Source organism: Myotis brandtii, unplaced genomic scaffold (assembly GCF_000412655.1).
Source record: "Myotis brandtii unplaced genomic scaffold, ASM41265v1 scaffold49, whole genome shotgun sequence".
NCBI classification, from domain to species: domain Eukaryota; kingdom Metazoa; phylum Chordata; class Mammalia; order Chiroptera; family Vespertilionidae; genus Myotis; species Myotis brandtii.
In genome coordinates, this window is record NW_005368707.1 from 7,313,805 (window position 1) to 7,334,980 (window position 21,176).

At 35.7% G+C, this 21,176-nt stretch overlaps 1 protein-coding gene across 1 annotated transcript in view; it reads right to left on the reverse strand.

The window, feature by feature from the left end:
• LOC102245254 (sperm-associated antigen 6-like) overlaps nucleotides 1-21,176 on the reverse strand; it is a 44,745-nt gene that overhangs the window by 20,136 nt on the left and 3,433 nt on the right. The window contains 5 exon segments of the mRNA XM_014548017.1: nucleotides 856-1,029; nucleotides 2,131-2,312; nucleotides 2,315-2,335; nucleotides 4,736-4,919; nucleotides 7,210-7,376. Coding sequence (XP_014403503.1) covers nucleotides 856-1,029; nucleotides 2,131-2,312; nucleotides 2,315-2,335; nucleotides 4,736-4,919; nucleotides 7,210-7,376 — 728 coding nt within the window.

Genomic DNA, 21,176 nt, shown 5'->3' on the forward strand with positions numbered 1-21,176 from the left:
ATATTAATTGAGCATAGTGGCTTGGGTCAATTTCTGGGTTCTCTGTTCGGTTCCATTGATCTATAATTAATCCAATTTTGAATGTACAAATATAGTCACTGTGTGGAGTTTATGCTGTGCTTCAATTTTCATGCACTGATGGCACAACTTTTATCCCTATTCTAATGGATGTCAAAATTTCTCACCCAGACACTAATAAGTCTAGGGCTAGTTCCTAACTTGCTAACTACTGAAAGCCCCAATCACAATTAGTGAGTATGAAGCAGATTACTCACTGAATGCTGAATGACAATGTCAGACTTGAAATACGTTAGCCTAATTATCCCCCTTTGCAAACAGTGGTTACTAGCTGATTATTACACTTCAATTATAAAAAATTTCAAGCAAGTGAAGATGTTAGGTGAAATAAAGAATGGATGGCACAACTTTTATCCCTATTCTAATGGATGACAAAATTTCTCACCCAGACACTAAAAAGTCTAGGGCTAGTTCCTAACTTGCTAAGTACTGAAAGCCCAATCACAATTAGTGAGTATGAAGCAGATTTCTCATTGAATGCTGAATGACAATGTCAGACTTGAAATATCTTAGCCTAATTATCCCCCTTTGCAAACAGTGTTTACTAGCTGATTATTACACTTCAATTATACAAGATTTCAAGCAAGTGAAGATGTTAGGTGAAATAAAGAATGAGGACTTTAAATTTTAGTGAAAGGACAGGACAGTCCCCCACAGCAAAGAATTATCTAGTGCAAACTGTGCACAGTGCTCACAATGAGAAGCCCTGCCCTAACCCAAATCATGTGGCGCAGCACCTGGGCTTTTTTGTTTTTGTTTTTGTTTGTTTGTTTTTACCTCGGGTGTATGTTTTGCAATCTCTCGAATTAAAGTAGAAGCATTTTTCTTCACATATTCATCTTTGTCCTTCAGGCAGGTAAGTACAACTGGAAAAATCTCTGCTTCAACCACCATTTCGGCCAGATCCACAGAATGTTTTGCAATCTGACTGAGAGCTGAAAGGACCTGACGCTATTGAGCAAAAACCAAAATGAAACAAAGCATTACATAGAGTCCACTGCAGAGATCAGATATAATTTAAGCAGCTTAATACAAATTCCTTTATAAAAAGAAAAAAAAACTACATATGTAACATAACATAAGATTTCTGAGTCTTGAGACATTCACATCCTAGTCTTAAACCTAAATACTCAATTTCTTGAATTCCCTAATTTCCACATTAAATGTCATAGTTTTCTGTGGTCTATTTAAATCTCTATCACAGATGATCAAGAATATGACCTCTGGATAAATACTATTTCTTAATTACGTAATACTTAAACTATAATAAAGTACAAAAAAAAAATCAGGCAGCCCTGACCGGTTTGGCTCAGTGGATAGAGCGTCAGCCTGCAGACTGAAAAGTCCCAGGTTCGATTCCGGTCAAGGGCATGTACCTTGGTTGCGGGCACATTCCCAGTGGGGGGTGTGCAGGAGGCAGCTGATCGATGTTTCTCTCTCATCGATGTTTCTAACTCTCTATCCCTCTCTCTTCCTCCCTGTAAAAAATCAATAAAATATGTTAAAAAAATGATTTAAAAAAAGCAGGCAGAATGAACATCTTATGTTTGGCATGATGCCAATAATATTTCAAAGAACTTTCTATTGCTTAGTTAGCATTAACAATTTTAAAATATTAAAGATATAACTAACTATTAGCATATAAAAGTATAATTGGAGACTATTAACTGAAAACTAGATTTAGGAACCTATAAAAAAGATAAACATAAATATATGACAATTTTCATAATAAACAAATATAGTGGTGAGCTAGAAAACCTTTAGGTGCCTTCCCACTCTGAGATTCAATCATTTTGTGATTCCTTATTTTAGTGATTAATGTTAATACTGATGCTACTTCTACTTTTTAGCATTGCACAGATTTCCCCAGTCATGTCTTATTATGTAATCCTTACAGCATATTTTTCACATATGAAAAGACCAAATACATAACATAGTCATATCTGTTTTCAATGATAATTTATCAATTATTTTTGAAAATACATTAATCTGTACACATTTTCCATTTTCTTAGATTAACAGAAGTCTGTTTTTTAACTTATTTTTAAATACCTTCAATTTAGCATCCGGGTTCAGAATCATCTGAGCTAAGTGAGCAATAGCTCCTGCATCCACTACTGTCTGTGCTAACTCTGGCGAATGCTTTGAAATATCACTGAGGTCTGAAGCAGCAATCCTTTTCAAAGCAATTTCTGGCTCCTGGATACAAAGTACTAACAGAGGAACTGCTCCACATCCACCACAGCTTGTGACAGTTCTGTGGGTCCAAGAAAAGGAAGTGAGTATGGGTGGCTGACCCTTGTGCAAGCCATTCTTCTCCCTGACAGATACAGCAAAGAAAAGAAAGGGGAGGTAGTTCACTGTCTAGACATCTGTATTTGTTTCATAAACCGTGTGGACCAATCTGGAGCTGAAAAGAATACAGGTCAATAGATGGCCCTCCATTTACATGAACACGTTTGAGGTAGATTAGGCTAAAATGGCTTGTTTGTTTGTTTTTTAAGAGAGTAAGCAGATGCCAGCTGTTGAAGCTCTGACAATTCTGCACTTCTAGTAGGCAAGCATCTTATGCATGGTTTACAATAACAGAGAAAAATAGAAGTACCAAAAATTTACCAACCACACTAATTAGGCAGTATTTTGTACTATTTACATGAGTAAAGATTAACATGAATCTTGTGCTAATAATGTCGATTTTTAAAATCTCTTCATCTTATAGGATTTTAAAAAGATTTTTTAAAGCCCTGGCCAGTGTGAGTATCTACCCATGTACTGGAAGGTCACCAGTTCAATTCCAGTCAGGGCACATGCCCAGGTTTCAGGTTGGGTCCTCGGTTGGATCATGTTTCTCTTTCTCCCTTTCCCTTCCTCTCTCTCTAAAAAAATCCCAAGATTAAAAAACAAACAAACTTTATACAAAATAAAAAGGTGCATTTTTATTGTACATATAAAAATACTTTCAAAACATAGTCTACAACTAAACATACTCTAAAAATATAAATGTTAATATTTAGATGAGGAATAAATTTACCATAACCATTTTACTTCTCAGAAATAAACATCTTTTGAATATACACATTGATTTATTTGTGTGTCCAAGAATAACAGCTATAAAAATAACACTTTTTTTTAAATCCTCACTGGAGGATATGTTTCTATTGATTTGAGAGAGACACATCGATCGGTTGCCTTCTGTAGGTGCCCTAACTGGGGATGGAATTCGAACCGTAGGTATGCTCTCTGACTAGGAATCGAACCCCAACCTTTTGGTGTAGGAGGTGACACTCCAACCAACTCAGCCACCCTATCTACAATTTTGCGAATATAGTTTTTCATTCTGTGAAATTCTTTCCTTAGGATGAATTCCCAAAGCAGGCTTTTTAGAGTAACCATAAACTCTTTTATGACTTAGATTAGTTTCACCAAACAACTTTCCACATGTTGACACAATTTGTAGGGCATACACATTATCAAGTCCTCTCTAACCTTCAATATTAATACCAATATCTTTCATTTATGAAGCATTGACCATGTATTTTCATCCTCACAACAAATCTTGAATAACTCTGAAGTAGTTACTCTCTTTTAGCACATGAGGAAATAAAGGTTCAGAAAGTTAAAAGCCATATCCAATGTCACATAGCAACTAAGTGAGAGAACTTGGACTCAAACGCAGGTCCTAATGCCACAGTGCTCTTAATCACTTGCCTATAGTTCTGCTTTCCTCTTTCCCCGCCAAGTAATAACAGGTGGGAAAAGACATTTGCACCAATGTTTTAATATGCAGTTTTTGATAACTAGCAAAGTGATCACTTTTACATGTTAGTTAAACTGCATATTCTTGTGTTATTTATTTATGTTATTTAGCAACTTCTATAAAGTGGTAGGAGCAATTTGGTCCCTGCATATTTTTTACTATTTAGGTGTGTCAGCACAGCCTTCACACGAGAGGTCCAGGCACGGAGCTGTCAGTTTATAAGAGAAGGTGATCCTTCTCTTTCTCCTCCTTCCTGCCCAGTGTGGGCTGAATACAATCATGTTCTAGAAAGTTAAGTCCATATCTTTTCAACATTAAATAAAGTGGTAGGAGCAATTTGGTCCCTGCATATTTTTTACTATTTAGGTGTGTCAGCACAGCCTTCACACGAGAGGTCCAGGCACGGAGCTGTCAGTTTATAAGAGAAGGTGATCCTTCTCTTTCTCCTCCTTCCTGCCCAGTGTGGGCTGAATACAATCATGTTCTAGAAAGTTAAGTCCATATCTTTTCAACATTACTCACTCATATGATATGGCCCTGACTGATTTGGAATACCCTGGGTTAGGAGGAAGAGTGAAGACTCAACGTACCCTGAGGGGTGACAACCTAAAATAATTCTTAACTGAACCAATTTATCAAGGTCTTCGAGAATGAATATCTCATTTGTCCCATTTCCCACCCCATCCCCTTTCTGTTTCTGTCTTCTAACTAAGATAAGACTGGAATGTATTGATTTTTTGTGTGAATTTGTAATCCCAATAACTTGGGCATCATTCAAAGCTTATCTCCCATAATGTATAGAATTATCATTAAAACCTCACTTATGCTTTACTAAGCAAAACCAGATTTACCTAGTAAATATATACTTAAATAGCCCCACTTTAAAATATGCCCCATTACCTGCATTATGTCTTGCAATATATCCAAGAGCCCAGGCTGCAGATTCTTTGACTCCAGGGTCAAAATCTTCCAAGCATATCACCAGTGTATCCAGGGCTCCACAATCAACGATGGCCTGAGCTAGCTGAGGAGAGTGCTTAGCAACTGCTCGCAACACAAAGGCAGCCGCTTTCTTGTAGAAACGCTACAAGGATGAAATGGATAAAGCGCAAAGTGAATTGAGCACTTACATAATGAAAGTTTAAAAAGACCAAAACCAACGTAATAATAACATTAATATAATAAAGATCAAAAGCTCTTAAATACTGAAGAAAAACATCCTGCAGCATCATTTTAACTTTTTGATGTTCCCCATTGCTTCCGTTCAGTATCTAAACAAAAACAATGTAAGTCATATTACATTTAAAATGTTTTATTCTAAAACATAATTTTATAAAATATTTTACTTCCTGCAAATTTTATTTCCTACAAATTCATAAAATACTGAGATTTTAATGTATCTGCATTACACTGAAGGTATTTGTTTGACGCATGAGAACTCTTGGGTTGTTAGCATGTAAAACTAAACTGTCAATTGGCAAATTCGTTTCCTTTACTTGCCCCGAGTCTCTAAGGCTGGTAGGCCTTTCATAACCTCAAATCATCTTTCAGGTGTCCTAATTTTAAAGGCAAAACATTCATGACATTTTAACACCTTTTCTGGCAGCCCTGGCCAGTATGGCTTAGTTGGTTGGGTGTTGTCAGGTGCACCGAAAGGTTGCTGTTCGATTCCCAGTCGGTTGTGGGCTTGGTCCCCAGTAGGGGGCGTACACGAGGCAGCCAATCAATGTTTCACTGTCACATTGATGTTTCTTTTGCGTTCTCCGTTCCCCCTCTCTAAAATATTTGTATATATATTTAAAAAAAAAACTTTTCCTGGAAAATAATCTAGTCAAACAATGGGATATGTTATTTATCCCTTTTTAGAAATGCTTTTTAAAAAAGATAAATACAAATGACAATATTATGTGAATGCTTCATATTTACAATATTTTCTACATATAAACTTTATAAGGTTAAGAAATAAAACTGAAACTTGATTTTCTTTATATAGCTAAGAAAATTAAATGCTTAGGAAGTATTTAGCTGTAACACTCACTGAGGTTTTATGGTTCACATAATGACACAGCAATGGTCTCCTAACTCTTCCTTTTAACAAAACCAAGTTAACCCCATATTTTAGATTCTGTTTCTGTTTCTTTACAGTGACTACTAAAAAGTGACTGGGTGTCATAGCACCTGTTTTGAAAGCATTCCATTTACTTAGGCTAAAATATTAAGATGCAAAAAATTTGTAAGAGAGAAAATATACCAAGTATATTTTTAATATTATAGCTCAAAACCTGGTATATATTAATGATATAAGCCATTTGCTAGCCCTGGCCGGTGTGCTAAGTGGTTAGAGCTCTGGAGCAGGGGAGAGTAGCAGGCTCAATTCTGGTCAGGGGCATGTACCTGGGATGTAGGTTCAATCTCCGGTCCTGATCTGGGTACGTGTGGGAGGCAACCAATTGATGTCTCTTTCTCACATTGATGTTAGTCTCTCCCTCCTTTCTCTCTCCCTCTCCCACTCCTCCCTCCCTCTCTCTCCCACTCGTCCCTCCCTTCCACTGAGAATCAATGGAAAAAATATTCTCGGGTAAGGATTAACAAAACAAAACAAAAAAAGAAATATGCTACTTAGTAATGATGCTTTAATTTCATGTTTTTCTTTAGTTTCTTAAATGTAACATATGTAGGTATTTAAGTATTTGTTGTAAAGTCTAATTTTATGTCAGTAACCAAATAGTTACTAATTTATTATAAAAATTAGACTAGAGTTTTAAAGTAGCTTTCTACAGATTGTTTTATAATTGTGTAAAAATAATGGTGATACATTACCTTAAGCTATTTTAACTTTTTATGTTGTGGAATTTTCAAATTCATAGACAATTCCTTGGGTTTTAATAGTCACTACTAACTACAGAGCCTTAAAAGGCCTGTCATGCTTGCATACTTGGTAAGAAGCTTTATCAAACCTTCCATTAAATACATTCTCCTTCTTTTTGGATGCTTATCTCCCCTCGCTTTAAAGCAATTTCCGACAGCTGCCATTAACCAAATTTCACTTGTATATAAAGATTTCTGTAAACAACTTTTTGTTTGCCTAAGGCTTTATATACCTAAGACTGATCCTATAACTTTAACACTCCCACACACAGAAATACTGCTTGATGTATAATTCCATTAAGTTTTAAAATCTCTTTCTCTTTATATTAACAATTATGGTAAAAAACCTCAAGTAGAATGCTCTAACGATATTATGTTCAGTTCAAATAATTGAATGTAATGTGCATTAACATCTTAATAATTCTAATGCCTACAAGCTTGCAGATGTACCCAAAATATCAAATTTTTAAAGTAAAAAACATAGCTTGTTTTTAAAAAATTCTTACATTCTGTTCTGCCAATGAATAAACAAGCTGTGGGAGAATGTCGCCCTTGACAACTGCTTCCGCTAGGTCGTCATTATAATTAGCCAGCCTCCCGAGAGCCAGAGCAGCAGTCTGCTGAATTGTTGGGACCACGTCCAGAAGAAGAGGCCTCAGCAAAGACATTACACCTGCGTGAAATGATGAAAGAACACCAATCAGCAAAACTTAAATTAAAAAGCAAACATACAATTTGCAATTTCGTATTTGCAAATATGAAAACTAAGGGGGAAAAAGCAAAAACAATTAGCCACTAAAAACTAACGGGATGTTTAAAAGCATATAATTGGCCAAGACACAGAATATAACCTTTAATTGTCAAAGCAGCAGCATAGTGTGGAAATAAGAATGACTGTGGGCTAGAGAGGATTTTAAATACCTGATTGGTAAATACTAGCTGTGACCTGGCCTGACAGGCTGTCATGAGGAAGGAAAAGAAAGGTTGTGAAGCACATAGCATAGGCTGATTCGCCATCCGCCTTACATCCCTTCCCCTCATCTTTACAAATCCTATCTTTCAGGGCTCAGTTCAGATTATTTCCTCTCAATGAAGTCTTTCATTTGTGTAGTGTCTTTTTTCCCCCCACTCAGGTTCCAAATGAACTTAGAGTTTATTACAGAAATTTTATCAGGGTCTACCTCAGGGCCAGGGGAGCAGGAGGGCCATTAGGCTAGGACCTCACATTCATGAATCATATTTCTGACATTATCTCCAAAAAATAAAATCCTTAATATAAGAAAGTATATCGTATTATCAGGTCTCACAATATTCATTTTAGGATTGAATACAGAGAAGGCGTATCACCCTCATAATAATAATAAAAGTAGCTTATATGTATGGAGCACTTGTATGCATGCATTGTTCTAAAGAGTTGTTTTCCATATTAATTCACTGACCTCTCATAACAAACCTAGGATGTAGGCCTTATTACTATGTCTATTTTACAGATGAGGACACTTAGGCTGAGAAAGGTTTAAAAAATTGTCACACAACTAATAAGTGGTGGAGCAAGGTTTCTTTATTTATAATTGCTAAACAAATAATATGTGTTCAAATTGACGAGGTAGGGGAAGGGAGACAAATAATAATTGCATTTTGGTCTTTTCATTGGATATTACAACTCTTTATATTAACTTTGCCTTACTAAAAAATACGTAAAATAGTCAACGGCTATTTGTGCTTTATGATGGTGTGTTAGTCTAAAGTTATGAGAAAGGTAAAGATGGAGTTCAAACTGGAACAAAGCGCCCCTTGACTTTCTAAACTTTATGTAATTTACAGCAGGTTATTCAACTGATGTTATTGCATCTTTTCCATAAAAACATATTCCAGTGATCTATAAAAGCATATGTTACCAGTATTCTTTAAAAATATTTTTATTGATTTCAGAGAGGAAGGCAGAGGGAGAGAAAGATAGAAATATCAATGATAAGAGAGAATCATAGATTGGTTGCCTCCTGCATGCCCCACTGGGGATTGAGCCTGCAACCCGGAGTAGGACCGTGATCTCCTGGTTCATAGGTCAATGCTCAAGCACTGAGACACACCTGCCGGGACACCAATATTCTTTTTTAATGTTACATCCAGAAACATTTGAAATAGAATAAAAGGAAAACATTTACTGGTACAATAACATTTAAGATTAGACTAAAGTAAGATAAATAGTATTACCAAATAACATAAACAGAGAGTAATGGTGCTTATTTCAGAGACATTTAATGATGTGACCTGTGGCTTTCATAGTCTCCCACTTCATTTAGTGAGCATTTAATGCCTAAGTTGCTTGGTTAGACCATCTTATCCAAGGCCACGGTTGCAAGTCTAAAACCTGCACAGGCGGGTTAAGTTTGCAGGCACAAAGCACTCCTGCTCATGCCTAGGTCATAGCTCCTGTTAAACAATTCAACATGCCTATGCTCACAAGTGTTACTTACATTATTATCTATACTTTTTTCTTAGAGATAATTTCTGAAATATCTCTCAACAAAAAGCTTAAAGCACAGAAAAAGGTATTAGAATTATTACCAAGTGTTCATATGGGTTCTTCCTAGAAAGTTGGGTTTAAAACAATTTGTCAATCTCTTCTTTGTATTTTGCTCTATTCCTTCATTTTTTCCTTAATTGTGGTAAAATACACATAACATAAAAATCGCCACTTAAGCCAATTTTAGTGTACAATTCAGTGGTACTAAGTACATTTCCAATGATGTGTAATCATCACCACCATCTGGAAGCTGTTAAACTGTTTTCTACAGAAGCTGCACCATTTCACATTCCCACCAGCAAAGTGCAAAGGTTCCGATTTCTCCGCATCCTCACCACCACTTCTTTTCCCTGTTGTTTGAACTTAACAGGCATCCAATAGGTGTGAAGTGGTGTGTCACTGTGGTTTTGACTTACATTTCCCCGGCACTAATGATGGTGAATGTCTTTTCAGGTGCTTGTTTACATCACCTTTGTTGAAATGTCTCTTAAGTCCTTTGCCCACTTTGTTGAATATAACTTGACATTGTTGATAATAAATATGTACCATTTAAAAAACAAAAGCTAAATGTGTTAGCATATATTTAAAGTTTCATACTAAATACATTAATAAGGCAAAAAAATACAAAGTATAAGTATTCTTAGAAAACAATGAAAAGAACCACAATTAAAAAAATAAAAGAATCATAATTGTGGTTCATGTTATTTTTTTCCCCTGAATCTGTTATTTCCTTTTTTTCTCACTTGATAAATTTATGTGGAGGAAGTCACTTATTGTCTTTTGAAATATAATCAGAAAATCAATCCAACCTAGATAGTTTAAATTAAATTCTTAAGAACTTTGAACTTTTATGTTAAAAATTTGATAAATTCATCTACCCAGGTTTATAGTACTTAACTTGATTATGTGTTTATTATAATATTTAGCTAATTTCCAAAAGTCTCCAATTCTGGAAAATCTCTGTTTGCAATTTTAGCAGTAAAATGTTTTACCTCCCCAAAGGTATTTCACTTGCCCATATAATCAAAGGAACTTTTTACTTTATATATTTTCTCCTCCATTTTTTCCACAGCATTTAGCCCAGGGAAAATGTCAATAAAATAACACACAATTCCTTTCCTTCTATTCCTGTATTCAATATCCAGGTTAGGCTTCTGCATGGAAACTTCTGCTTTATCACACTTTCCCTATATTCCTTAGTCCAGACAGTAGCACAATAAGGATTTTGAAAAATTTTAAATCTCTGAACCTATAAAAGTAATAGCTAAAGCTTCCATTTAAAATATCTTTATTTTGGGGGATGGGGCAGGTAGAAGTGTGTAAACGGGGGATAAATGGTGATGGAAGGAGATTAGACTTTGGGTGGTGAACATACAATACAATATACAGATAATGTATTATAGAATTGTACACTTGAAACCTATATAATTTTATTAACCAATGTCACCCAAATAAATTCAATAAAAATGAATAAATGTCTTTGTTTAAATAAGATCATTCTTATTAAACAAAATACTGCCCCAAATTTCTAATCCTTAAATTTTCCTTAGTGCTTTATAATCATTAGCCTCCAGGGACCTGGTTTTTTATTTTATCTCTTACACAGATTAAGCATGGAGACTTTGTTATAATTATAGTTTTGTCCTAAAAATACAGATAATGATGCAAGAGACAGGGGTAGAGGTGGGGGTGGGAGGGGAGGAAGTTTGAGAGAAGGGGAGGAGAGGAGAGAGGAAAAGAAGTAAATATGACATACAAATAAATTTTTCCTTACCTGCTTGTCCATTAGGAATCCATAGTAATTGATCCTTGGTGAGTGAATGCATGAAAATTTAGAGTCCATCAATTACAGCAGTCTGAATAGTTGCTATAATATCTGATACACAAGGTCTCTAGGGAGCAGCTAATGACCTCATTGGGAGTCTACACTGAAGGAGCCAACATGATCTATCTAATACCTAATATTAACAATAATTCATATATTATACTCTAATATTTATAATAAAGCAATTTAGTATACTCTATACTAAACTGATAAAACAGTGTGAAACTATTTTTGAAATTTAACTTATAGGATAAATCTTTACAATCCTCCCCCTCCCCCAACTTTATAGCTTTGAGCTCCTTTTCTGTTTTTCTTGTTCTAGTGCCATGCTGGAGACATTGCTGCTAATACCTACATTGCAATCCAGTTATGCCCCAAACAGAAACAACCTTGCTGATCCTGCCCACAATCATTTACTCAAAAAACAGATCAGGGTTTACCAAGTGGCAAGGAATAGAACTACACACGAGTTAAGGCAGCTTCTACTCTCAAGAGACTAATAATCAAGTTGAGATTATAAAATAGCCTCAAAATAATCACAGCTTTCCTTTAATTCCCTTCAGTGCAACACAGGCCTAATTACTTTGATTGTGCATGCCTACTACATATATAAATTAGGAAGGAAATGTCAAACATTTCCAAAGACAAAAAAATTACCCATTCATTCTCATATTACATATAATTTATATACGTATAACCTCAATCTTCTGTTTATAAAGATATTTAACATCTCCACTTTGTTTATTTAAAAACAAGTGTCTATAAACGGCCTTCGGGCCATTTAAGTCATAGTAAAGATTTCTAGTTGCTTCTTATCTTTTTGTTTTTCAATTTTATTTATTTTTATTGTGGTAAAATATACATAACAAAATTTATTATTTTAACCATTTTTAGATGTACAATTCAGTGGCATTAAGTAGAGTCACTATGTTGTGTAACCATCACCCACTATCATTTCCAGAATTTTCTCATCATTGCTAACAGATACTCTATACAAATTAAACACCAACTCCCCATTTCTCCATACCCCCAGTCCCTGGTAATCTCTATTCTACTTTCCATCTCTTAGAATTTTTCTACTGTAGATATCTCATATAAATGGAATCATATACTGTTTGTCCTTTTGTTTCCTGGCTTATTTCATACTTAGCATGTTTTCAAGCTTCATCTATTGTAGCATGTATCAGAATCTCATTACCTTTGTAAGATGAATAATATTCTATTGTATGTATAAACAACATATTGTTTGTCCACTCATCTGTTGATGGACATTTAAGTTGTTTCCACCTTTAGGTTATTGTAAATAATGCTTCTATAGCATTGGTGTACACGTATCCATCTGAGTCCCAGGTTTCAATTCCTTTAGTGTACCCGTATACCTTAAAGTGGAATTTTGGGCCCTGGCGGTATGGCTCAGTTGGTTGGGCATCATCTCCTACATTGAAAGGTTGTCCGTTTGATACTTGATCAGGGCACATGCCTGGCTTGTGGGCTCCATCCCTGGTCAGGGCATGTACAGAAGGCAACAGATCGATGTTTCTCTCACATCAATGTTTATCTCTCTCTCCATCTCTCTCTCTCCCTTCCTTTCTCTAAGCATGCCCTTGGGTGAGGATTAAAAAAAAAAAAAGCTGTGGTACATAATACACAATGGAATACTACTCAGCCATAAAAAAGAATGACATCTTACCTTTTGTGACAGCATGAATAGACCTAGAAGGTATTGTGCTAAGTGAAATAAATCAGCTAGAGAAAGACAAATACCATATGATTTCACTTATATATGGAATCTAAAGAACAAAATAAACAAACAAAATAGAAATAGAGAAGAGAGTGTCAGTTGACAGAAGAAAGGGAGGTTGGGGTGGATGGGTGAAAAAGGTGAAGGAATTAAGAAGTACAAATTGGTAGTTATAGAATAGTCACAGAGATGTAAATTAGGGAAGATAGTCAATAATATTGTAATAACTATTTACGGAGCTGGGTAGGTACTTGAAATATTGGGGGAACCAATCTGTAAAGTACATGATTTTCTAATCACTATGCTGTACATCTGAAACTAATCTATAAAAATAAAAGCATAATATGCTAATTAGATTGGACAGCCAAACGACCTTCTGGACGTCCTTCTGGATGATCTTCCAGACAATCTTCCAGACGAAGCTGGGGCTGCAAGGGCCAAGACAAGCCGCCGCGGCTGGGAGGACTGAGCCCCTTGCACGAATTTCGTGCATCAGGCCTCTAGTATAGAATAATGTTGAATGTAAATTGTAATTAAAATAAAAGAAATACCTATTAAGAATAGACAAGGTATTGAAAACACAATTGTCTTTAACCTCAAAGAACTTGTAAAGGGGCTTTGAGAGATAAACAAATGCAACACATTATGATATATGCAACGAAATAAGTAGAGTGCGCTCTGCAAACATGGTAGAGCATCTAGCCCAGGCTTTGAAGAACACAGAAAAGGCAACCCAGGAGCAGTGGCATCTAAGTTGAGATCTGAAGGCTTTTTGGGGCAGATTGCCTACTAAAGAATTGGAAGAATTAGTGAGGTAAATGTATTGGAGAGTATTCCAACCAGAAGGAACTATATAAATGAAGCTCAAAACCAAAAACAGTTTGATATACTGACAAAACTGAGAATGCAGTATGACCACAGTACAAGAGGGGAGAGAGAATGTTGGAGAAAGAAGGCTAATTAACAGAAACCAAAATCCTGAAGGGTCCAATCAACTATTTTAAGTATTTTGAATTGTATCTGAACATTAGTGTCAGTGCAGTGATAGGATCAAACTTGTACTTTGTAAAGAAGGATCACTCTGATTACACTGGGAAGAAAGGGGAAAATAGACAAGATTGGGGGCAGGAAGACCACTGAGGAAGCTGCTGTAGGAACCTACACCGGATGTGCAGATAGCCTGGAGAACAGCAATGGCAAAAGGGAAAGAGAAAAGTGAATGGCCTAAGGAGGTATTTAGGAGAGAAACTGATTAGTGTAAAGAAGATGGAGGAATCGGTGATACTTCCAGGTTTCTGGCTTGGACAGGATGCAGGATTGTGGCAGACTGTTGAAGACGCCATGAGAAATTCAGACCAGTCTGAAATGTCAAGTGGGAGGGTGATGGGGCAAGAGATAAAGCTGGAGAGCTTGGTTGGGCCAGATCAAATTTGGCTATAGGTCAAGTTAAGATTTTGTTACATTAGTCTTTTTAAAAAATATGTTTTTATTGATTTTTAGAGAGAGAGGAAGGGAGAAGTATAGAAAGATAAAACTTCGACTGCCTCCTGCATGCCCCATACTGGGGATTGAGCCAGCAGCATGGGCGTGTGCCCTGACTGGGAATCAAACTGGTGACCTCTTGGTTCCTGGGTGAATGCTCAACCATAGAGCCACACCAGCTGGGCTTGTGATGTTACTCTAAGTGAAATGGGAAGCCATGGAGAGCTTTATTGTTTACACTACTTACTTTCAGTGAAATAAATAAAAATGAAGACTGAAAAATTCCCAGGTCCACCATGTATGGCTGTGTACTGCACAAATCCAGGGGATGCCACTCACATTGATCATGATATAAATGGTACACCCAAAGTCACGCAAAGCACAGCAGCCATCCTTGATGTGGCATCTTATGTGGTTCTCTAGTTTTATGTGAGTAAATGTCTTATCTCCATAGTAAAATAATAAGCATCTCTAGAGCCAAGCTTGTTTTATACTTTTCTGTTTCTCAAATTACCTAGCATAGTTCTGGATATACAACTAGCTCCTATTGAAAAACTTGTAGTCTTGGCTCTAAAAACCACCACTCACTTTGATTTTACTACTGTAAGCACTACCTGTTCTATCACAGAGTAACTCCAACTACACTTATCAACTTTAGCAGATTTAAAATCTTTATTTCTATAATGAGATATTGCATTTATATGATTATACTTTTACTGAAGCAAGTGTCATGACACTAATGAATTTTACAACACATTTTCCTTCACTGGTCATTTTTTACTAGAAAATACTTAAGTGTCCTCCCTTGTATTTTTTAGAGTAAGAATTTTCAGGACCTGATTTGGTTTCTCCCAGCCTCTATGATTATATACCTCTGGCCACTATTCCTGTATTTGATTAAAAATCATAAATTTTGGTATCACATGTCTGTTTTGTTTTCTGTGAAATACTTTTACACTGTCATAGCTATCAAGTCAATTATGATTTTAGATGTTATATCCCTTATAACACAAAGTCTTATAATTTATTTAAAGGGTCAGAATGAATCACAAAACACACGTATAGTTTTTTAAAATTATGACAAAAATAATCTATTTTCTCCTTTTACAATTATTCTCCTTGTAGTTAATACTATAGTTAGCATCTTCTCAATTTTGTTTGGCGATTCACTGTTAACTCAGTTGTTTTGAGAGAAGGGCTACCACACCTGATACATCATTTTCGAGTGGCGAGAGGTGACAGGAAGATGAAACTGAGACCACTGACTCTCTGAACAAGCTAGCAACTCTCCTAAGAGGGCAAGGAAGCACAGCATGCGTTCACTTACTTATTTAACACACAATTATACAGCGTTTACCCTTTAGTAATGAAACTGGCCTATAGCCAGGTTCAGAATGCATACCACAGAGTATAATCTGCTGAAGTGATATTATTCTACCATTAACATCACTGCGGCTGTCTTCCATGCTCACTGTATTAAACTGATGCAACTGTCTGACTCTGGACTAGGTCACAGCCATCACCATCTGTATATGTGGGATTTGAACTGAGTGAGCATGTAGAGTATACAAGTATGGCAGGTTCAATTTACATGTACTTTAGATTAAATGATTGGAACTTGCATGTTTACAATTACATAAAGAAATATAAAAATGAGCTTTGACTATATTTTCAAATGAGCATGTAAGTTCTACACATCTAAACCTTTAATGAGCATGTAAGTTCTACACATCTAAGCTAAGATCACTTTCCTGGGCTCCAGAGGCCTATATACCCAAATTGCTCACCATGGTCACTGGCACATAGATATCCCAGACACACCACAACCTCAATGCTGTTATAGGGAAATCACCATTTCCTCCGCCTTCTGTATCCTCTTTCTCTTCAACGAATGGCGCTAACCTAAGCAGCCAGAAGCCTTGGAGTCATCTTCAACTCCTCTCTCTTCTTACCTGCCCCTGCTCCCTTCTGCTAAGTCACAAGTCCTGCATATCTCTTATCCAGCCAGACTGGTACAGCAAAAATGGATACCTGGTCTCCCTGATCCCGTTTTAATCCCCTCCATCTGTTCTCCACACGACTGTGAAAATCATCTTTCTAAAACACAAAATAGATCCCAATGTTCCTCTAATTAAAACTCTTCAATGGCTTCCTATCAATTTCAGGATTAAATCCAAACTTCAGATGAGGTCCTTCATAATTAGGCCTGCTTTCCTCTCTAGCCACTGACTTTTCTCTCCCTTGCTCTATTACCCCAAGATGCTCCAGCCATACCTGAACATTTGCCTTTTCCATCAAGTACACACTACGTTTTCTCTTGCCTCTTCCTTGCACATAATTTCCCTCCACCTGAATGCAGTTTCCCCTCCCCTTCTTGGTCTAGTTAACTCCTGGGAATCCCTCCTAGAAGTCTCCTATAGAGAGCCCCTTCACTCCCAAAGCTTGGTTAGAGTGCCCTCCATATGTGCTTTGTCTGTCTATCGCTAGACACTTATGAGATGGTTGTTTTATTTCTCTTTATCTCTCCACTAGCAAATAAGATCCTCAACGGCTTTCTGTTTCTACATGATCAGCATCCAAGCATTCGTCTGGCACCTAGACCTCAATAAGTATTTATTGAATGATGAATGACCAAACTGTGAAATTAATATGTAGAGAATAAATAGTATATAGTTCTAAAAGGTCTGTCTGCTCCAAGAGGTTTCATGACTAATAATTGAAGAGGACAATTTTGGAAGGCAATCAGTTCAAAAATGTATCTTCAGATGAAAGTAATTTTTATTGTATTCATACTGCATCTACTCTAAATTCTTTTTAGATAGTTTACTCTAAAATACATGTATACAAAGATAATTATTAAGAGCCATGTGGTGTAGACAGGGACCAATTCTATTAGAAACATAGGTTAGAGGTAATTGCTGCAATTGAATTCTGAACATAGCACTGAGTTTAATGGTAGCAAAAGTAAAAGGGAACTACTTTGTGAAATAAAAGAAAGTAAGAACAATTCCCCCCCCAGAAATTTCATACCAAGAACTAGATTGACATATAATAGTTAATAAAGATTGATTGAGCCCTGGCCAGGTAGCTCAGATGGTTAGAATGTTGTCCCAATACGACAAAGTTGTGGGTTCAATCCCTGGTCAGGGCACATACAAGAATCAACAACCATGAATGCATAAATAAGTGGAACAGCAAAATCAATGTTTCTTCCTCTCTCTCTCTCTCTCTCTCTCTCTCTCTCTCTCTCTCTCATCAATTAAAATTTTTTAAAAAAAGACTTGTTGAATAAAAAAGTATGTGTCTTTAAAAAATATATATTTTTATTGATTTCAGAGAGGGAGGGAGAGGGAGAGGGAGAGGGAGAGGGAGAGTTCATGAGTAATAATTGAAGAGGACAATTTTGGAAGGCAGTCAGTTCAAAAATGTATCTTCAGATGAAAGTAATTTTTATTGTATTCATACTGCATCTACTCTAAATTCTTTTTAGATAGTTTACTCTAAAATACATGTATACAAAGATAATTATTAAGAGCCATGTGGTGTAGACAGGGACCAATTCTATTAGAAACATAGGTTAGAGGTAATTGCTGCAATTGAATTCTGAACATAGCACTGAGTTTAATGGTAGCAAAAGTAAAAGGGAACTACTTTGTGAAATAAAATAAAGTAGGAACAATTTTTCCCCCAGAAATTTCATACCAATACGACAAAGTTTCTGGTTCAATCTCTGGTCAGGACACATACAAGAATCAACCATGAATAGTGGAACAGCAAAATCAATGTTTCTTTCACACACTCTCAAATCAATTAAAAATTAAAAAAGACTTGTTGAATAAAAAAGTATGTATCTTTTAAAAATATATATTGTTATTGATTTCAGAGAGGAAGGGAGAGGAAGAGAGAGAGAGAGAGAGAGAGAGAGAGAGAGAGAGAGAGAGAGAGAGAGAAACATCAATGATGAGAGAGAATCACTGATAGGCTGCCTCTTGCGCGTCCCACACTGGGCATCGAGCCTGTAACCCAGGTATGTGCTCTACCCAGGAATCAAACCGTGACATCCTGGTTCATAGGTCATTGCTCAACCACTGAGCCATCAATCAACCAATAAATATAATGTGCCTCCCCCTTCACTGTATTTCACTTCACTTGTCCTCAAAAAGCCTGGAGAGAAGGCAGTCAGGGTTTGCACATGCATAAAGAGACTTCATAACAAACATTAAACTTTTGAATGTTTTCATGTATGCTCCTTTTATTTAGAAGGAATAAAATCTCAATGAGAAAAAAAACCTCTAGGTTATGGACACATTGTACATAGTTCTTCCTAGAAACAAGTTTGAAATAAAATTATTTTTGTCCAAATACTGTGAAGAATGTATCTTGCAAAACTTTATTTGCTTTAGTAATTACTTTTGACATATTTAATAAGGCAAATTCTCTCATGAGCACATCCAAAACACAATGAAAAAGAGCAGAGATTTAAAATAAAATAAAACTCCAGTGATGATTTTCACCTTAAAATTCCTTTCACAGTGAATGAATTAAAAAATCCTTCACAAGGGAACTACTGACTTATCATGATACGCTTATGGAAATGGTTTTCACATAATTTTGAATACATGATACGTATTTATTTAAATAGATTATTATAAAAGTGAGAAAACAACAATAAAAGAATAAACAATTTAAATGTTTAACTTAATTGACTATTAAGAAAAATTTTCTTAACAAAGCTTACAGGTCATTTTTTAAATTAAAAGAATACATATACTGGAATAATCATTTTGTGTCTCAATTAAAAATAACTAAAAAAGTGCTTACATTGAATCTAGATAACATGAAATATGTTAAAATAAATTTCTCAGGAAAAGAAAAATCTTAGTATTCCATCCAGATATTATTAAAGTGCAGATAACTTTAAGACATTGCTATGTTCCTTTTGTATTCCATTCCTTCATAAGTGAAAATAGGTGGCTGTTTAAAATGTCAAATAGCCCTGGCTGGGTAGCTCAGTTGGTTAGTGTTGTTTCCATAGGCAAGGTTGCAGGTTCCATCCTTGGTCAGGGCACATACAAGAATCAACCAATGAATGCATAAATAAGTGGAACAACAAATCAATGTTTCTCTCTCTCCCTCTTTTTCTAAATTTAAAATATAATTAAAAATTAAATGTCATATCTAAGTCACTTATACTTTGGTGATCATTTAGCCTGTTTGGATTGATTACATCCCCTAATATATTCTACATTGTACACTTTTGGGAAGAGAAAGCCTGCCACTATTATACTAAACCATGAAATTGTGTATTTTAAGTATTACATATACTTCCATATTTCGAAGTATGCAAAAATTATGTCCAAGTCAGGAATAAAATGCAGTCATGTCTTAGGCTACCAATATGAAGTCACATGACTGAAAAAAAAAACTTGATCAGAATATATAATTGATGCACACATATACTGGCTCATTAAAGAGCATTTTTATAGGAAAAGAAAAATCTTAGTATTCCATCCAGATATTATTAAAGTGCAGATAACTTTAAGACATTGCTATGTTCCTTTTGTATTCCATTCCTTCATAAGTGAAAATAGGTGGCTGTTTAAAATGTCAAATAGCCCTGGCTGGGTAGCTCAGTTGGTTAGTGTTGTTTCCATAGGCAAGGTTGCAGGTTCCATCCTTGGTCAGGGCACATACAAGAATCAACCAATGAATGCGTAAATAAGTGGAACAACAAATCAATGTTTCTCTCTCTCCCTCTTTTTCTAAATTTAAAATATAATTAAAAATTAAATGTCATATCTAAGTCACTTATACTTTGGTGATCATTTAGCCTGTTTGGATTGATTACATCCCCTAAATATATTCTAATTGTACACTTTTGGGAAGAGAAAGCCTGCCACTATTATACTAAACCATGAAATTGTGTATTTTAAGTATTACATATACTTCCATATTTCTGTATCAAATTTTAATGTAATGTCAATCATCTTCCCTGTTTTAAAAACATTTTAGTTTAGCAGTATATTGTCCAAAAATTAAATATTTGTAAATAGTAAGTGTCCATTAACAAAGGGCATTGAGTAGGACTGAGAGAGGAAAAAAAACACCTAAAATATAAGTGCATTTTAAAAACGTATTATGCTCTAATAAACTTTATTTAGTCAGTACATATGAAACATTGAATGTCTAGCACTGTTCTGAGTACTTTGAGGAGTATACATGCATGCATAAAAGCACACACACACATGCAGAAGAAAGTAAATTAATCCACATGAAACAACTGTAGAACAAAAGATTATCAATTTTGAAATAATGAAATTTAAAAAGTGGAAAAAAGTTTAGTGCAAGTTGCCTAGGATTAGGGACAAGAGGGAGGTGGGTGTGGTTATAAAAGGGCAGCAGAGGGAGGCATCCTTGGGTGATGAAAGAGGTTCGTATCTTGACTATTGTGATGGATACACACAGGATAAAACTGCATAGCACACACACAAACACACTCAAATCAGTCCAAGTCAAACTGGGAGAACCTGAATTAAATCAATGAATTACCCATGTCAACTCCTGGTTGTGATATCATCCCACAGTTTTCAGGTATACAGGATCTTGTACTATTTCTTACAACTACATGTGAATCTACAATTATCTACACTAATAAAAGACAAAGATGCTAATTGACCATACTTTTGCTATGCCAAAGCCACACCCACCAGCCAATCAGAGTGACTATATGCAAATTAACCCAACCAAGATGGCGGCTGGCAGCCACGGAGCTGGAGCAAGCAGGAGGCTTGGTTGCCCCGGCGATGGAGGAAGCCAAGATTCCCGCCTGCCCTGGCTGGCTGTGGCCTCCGCAAAAGGCAACAAAGTTTCAATTATAGAAGCTAAATAAATCCCAGAT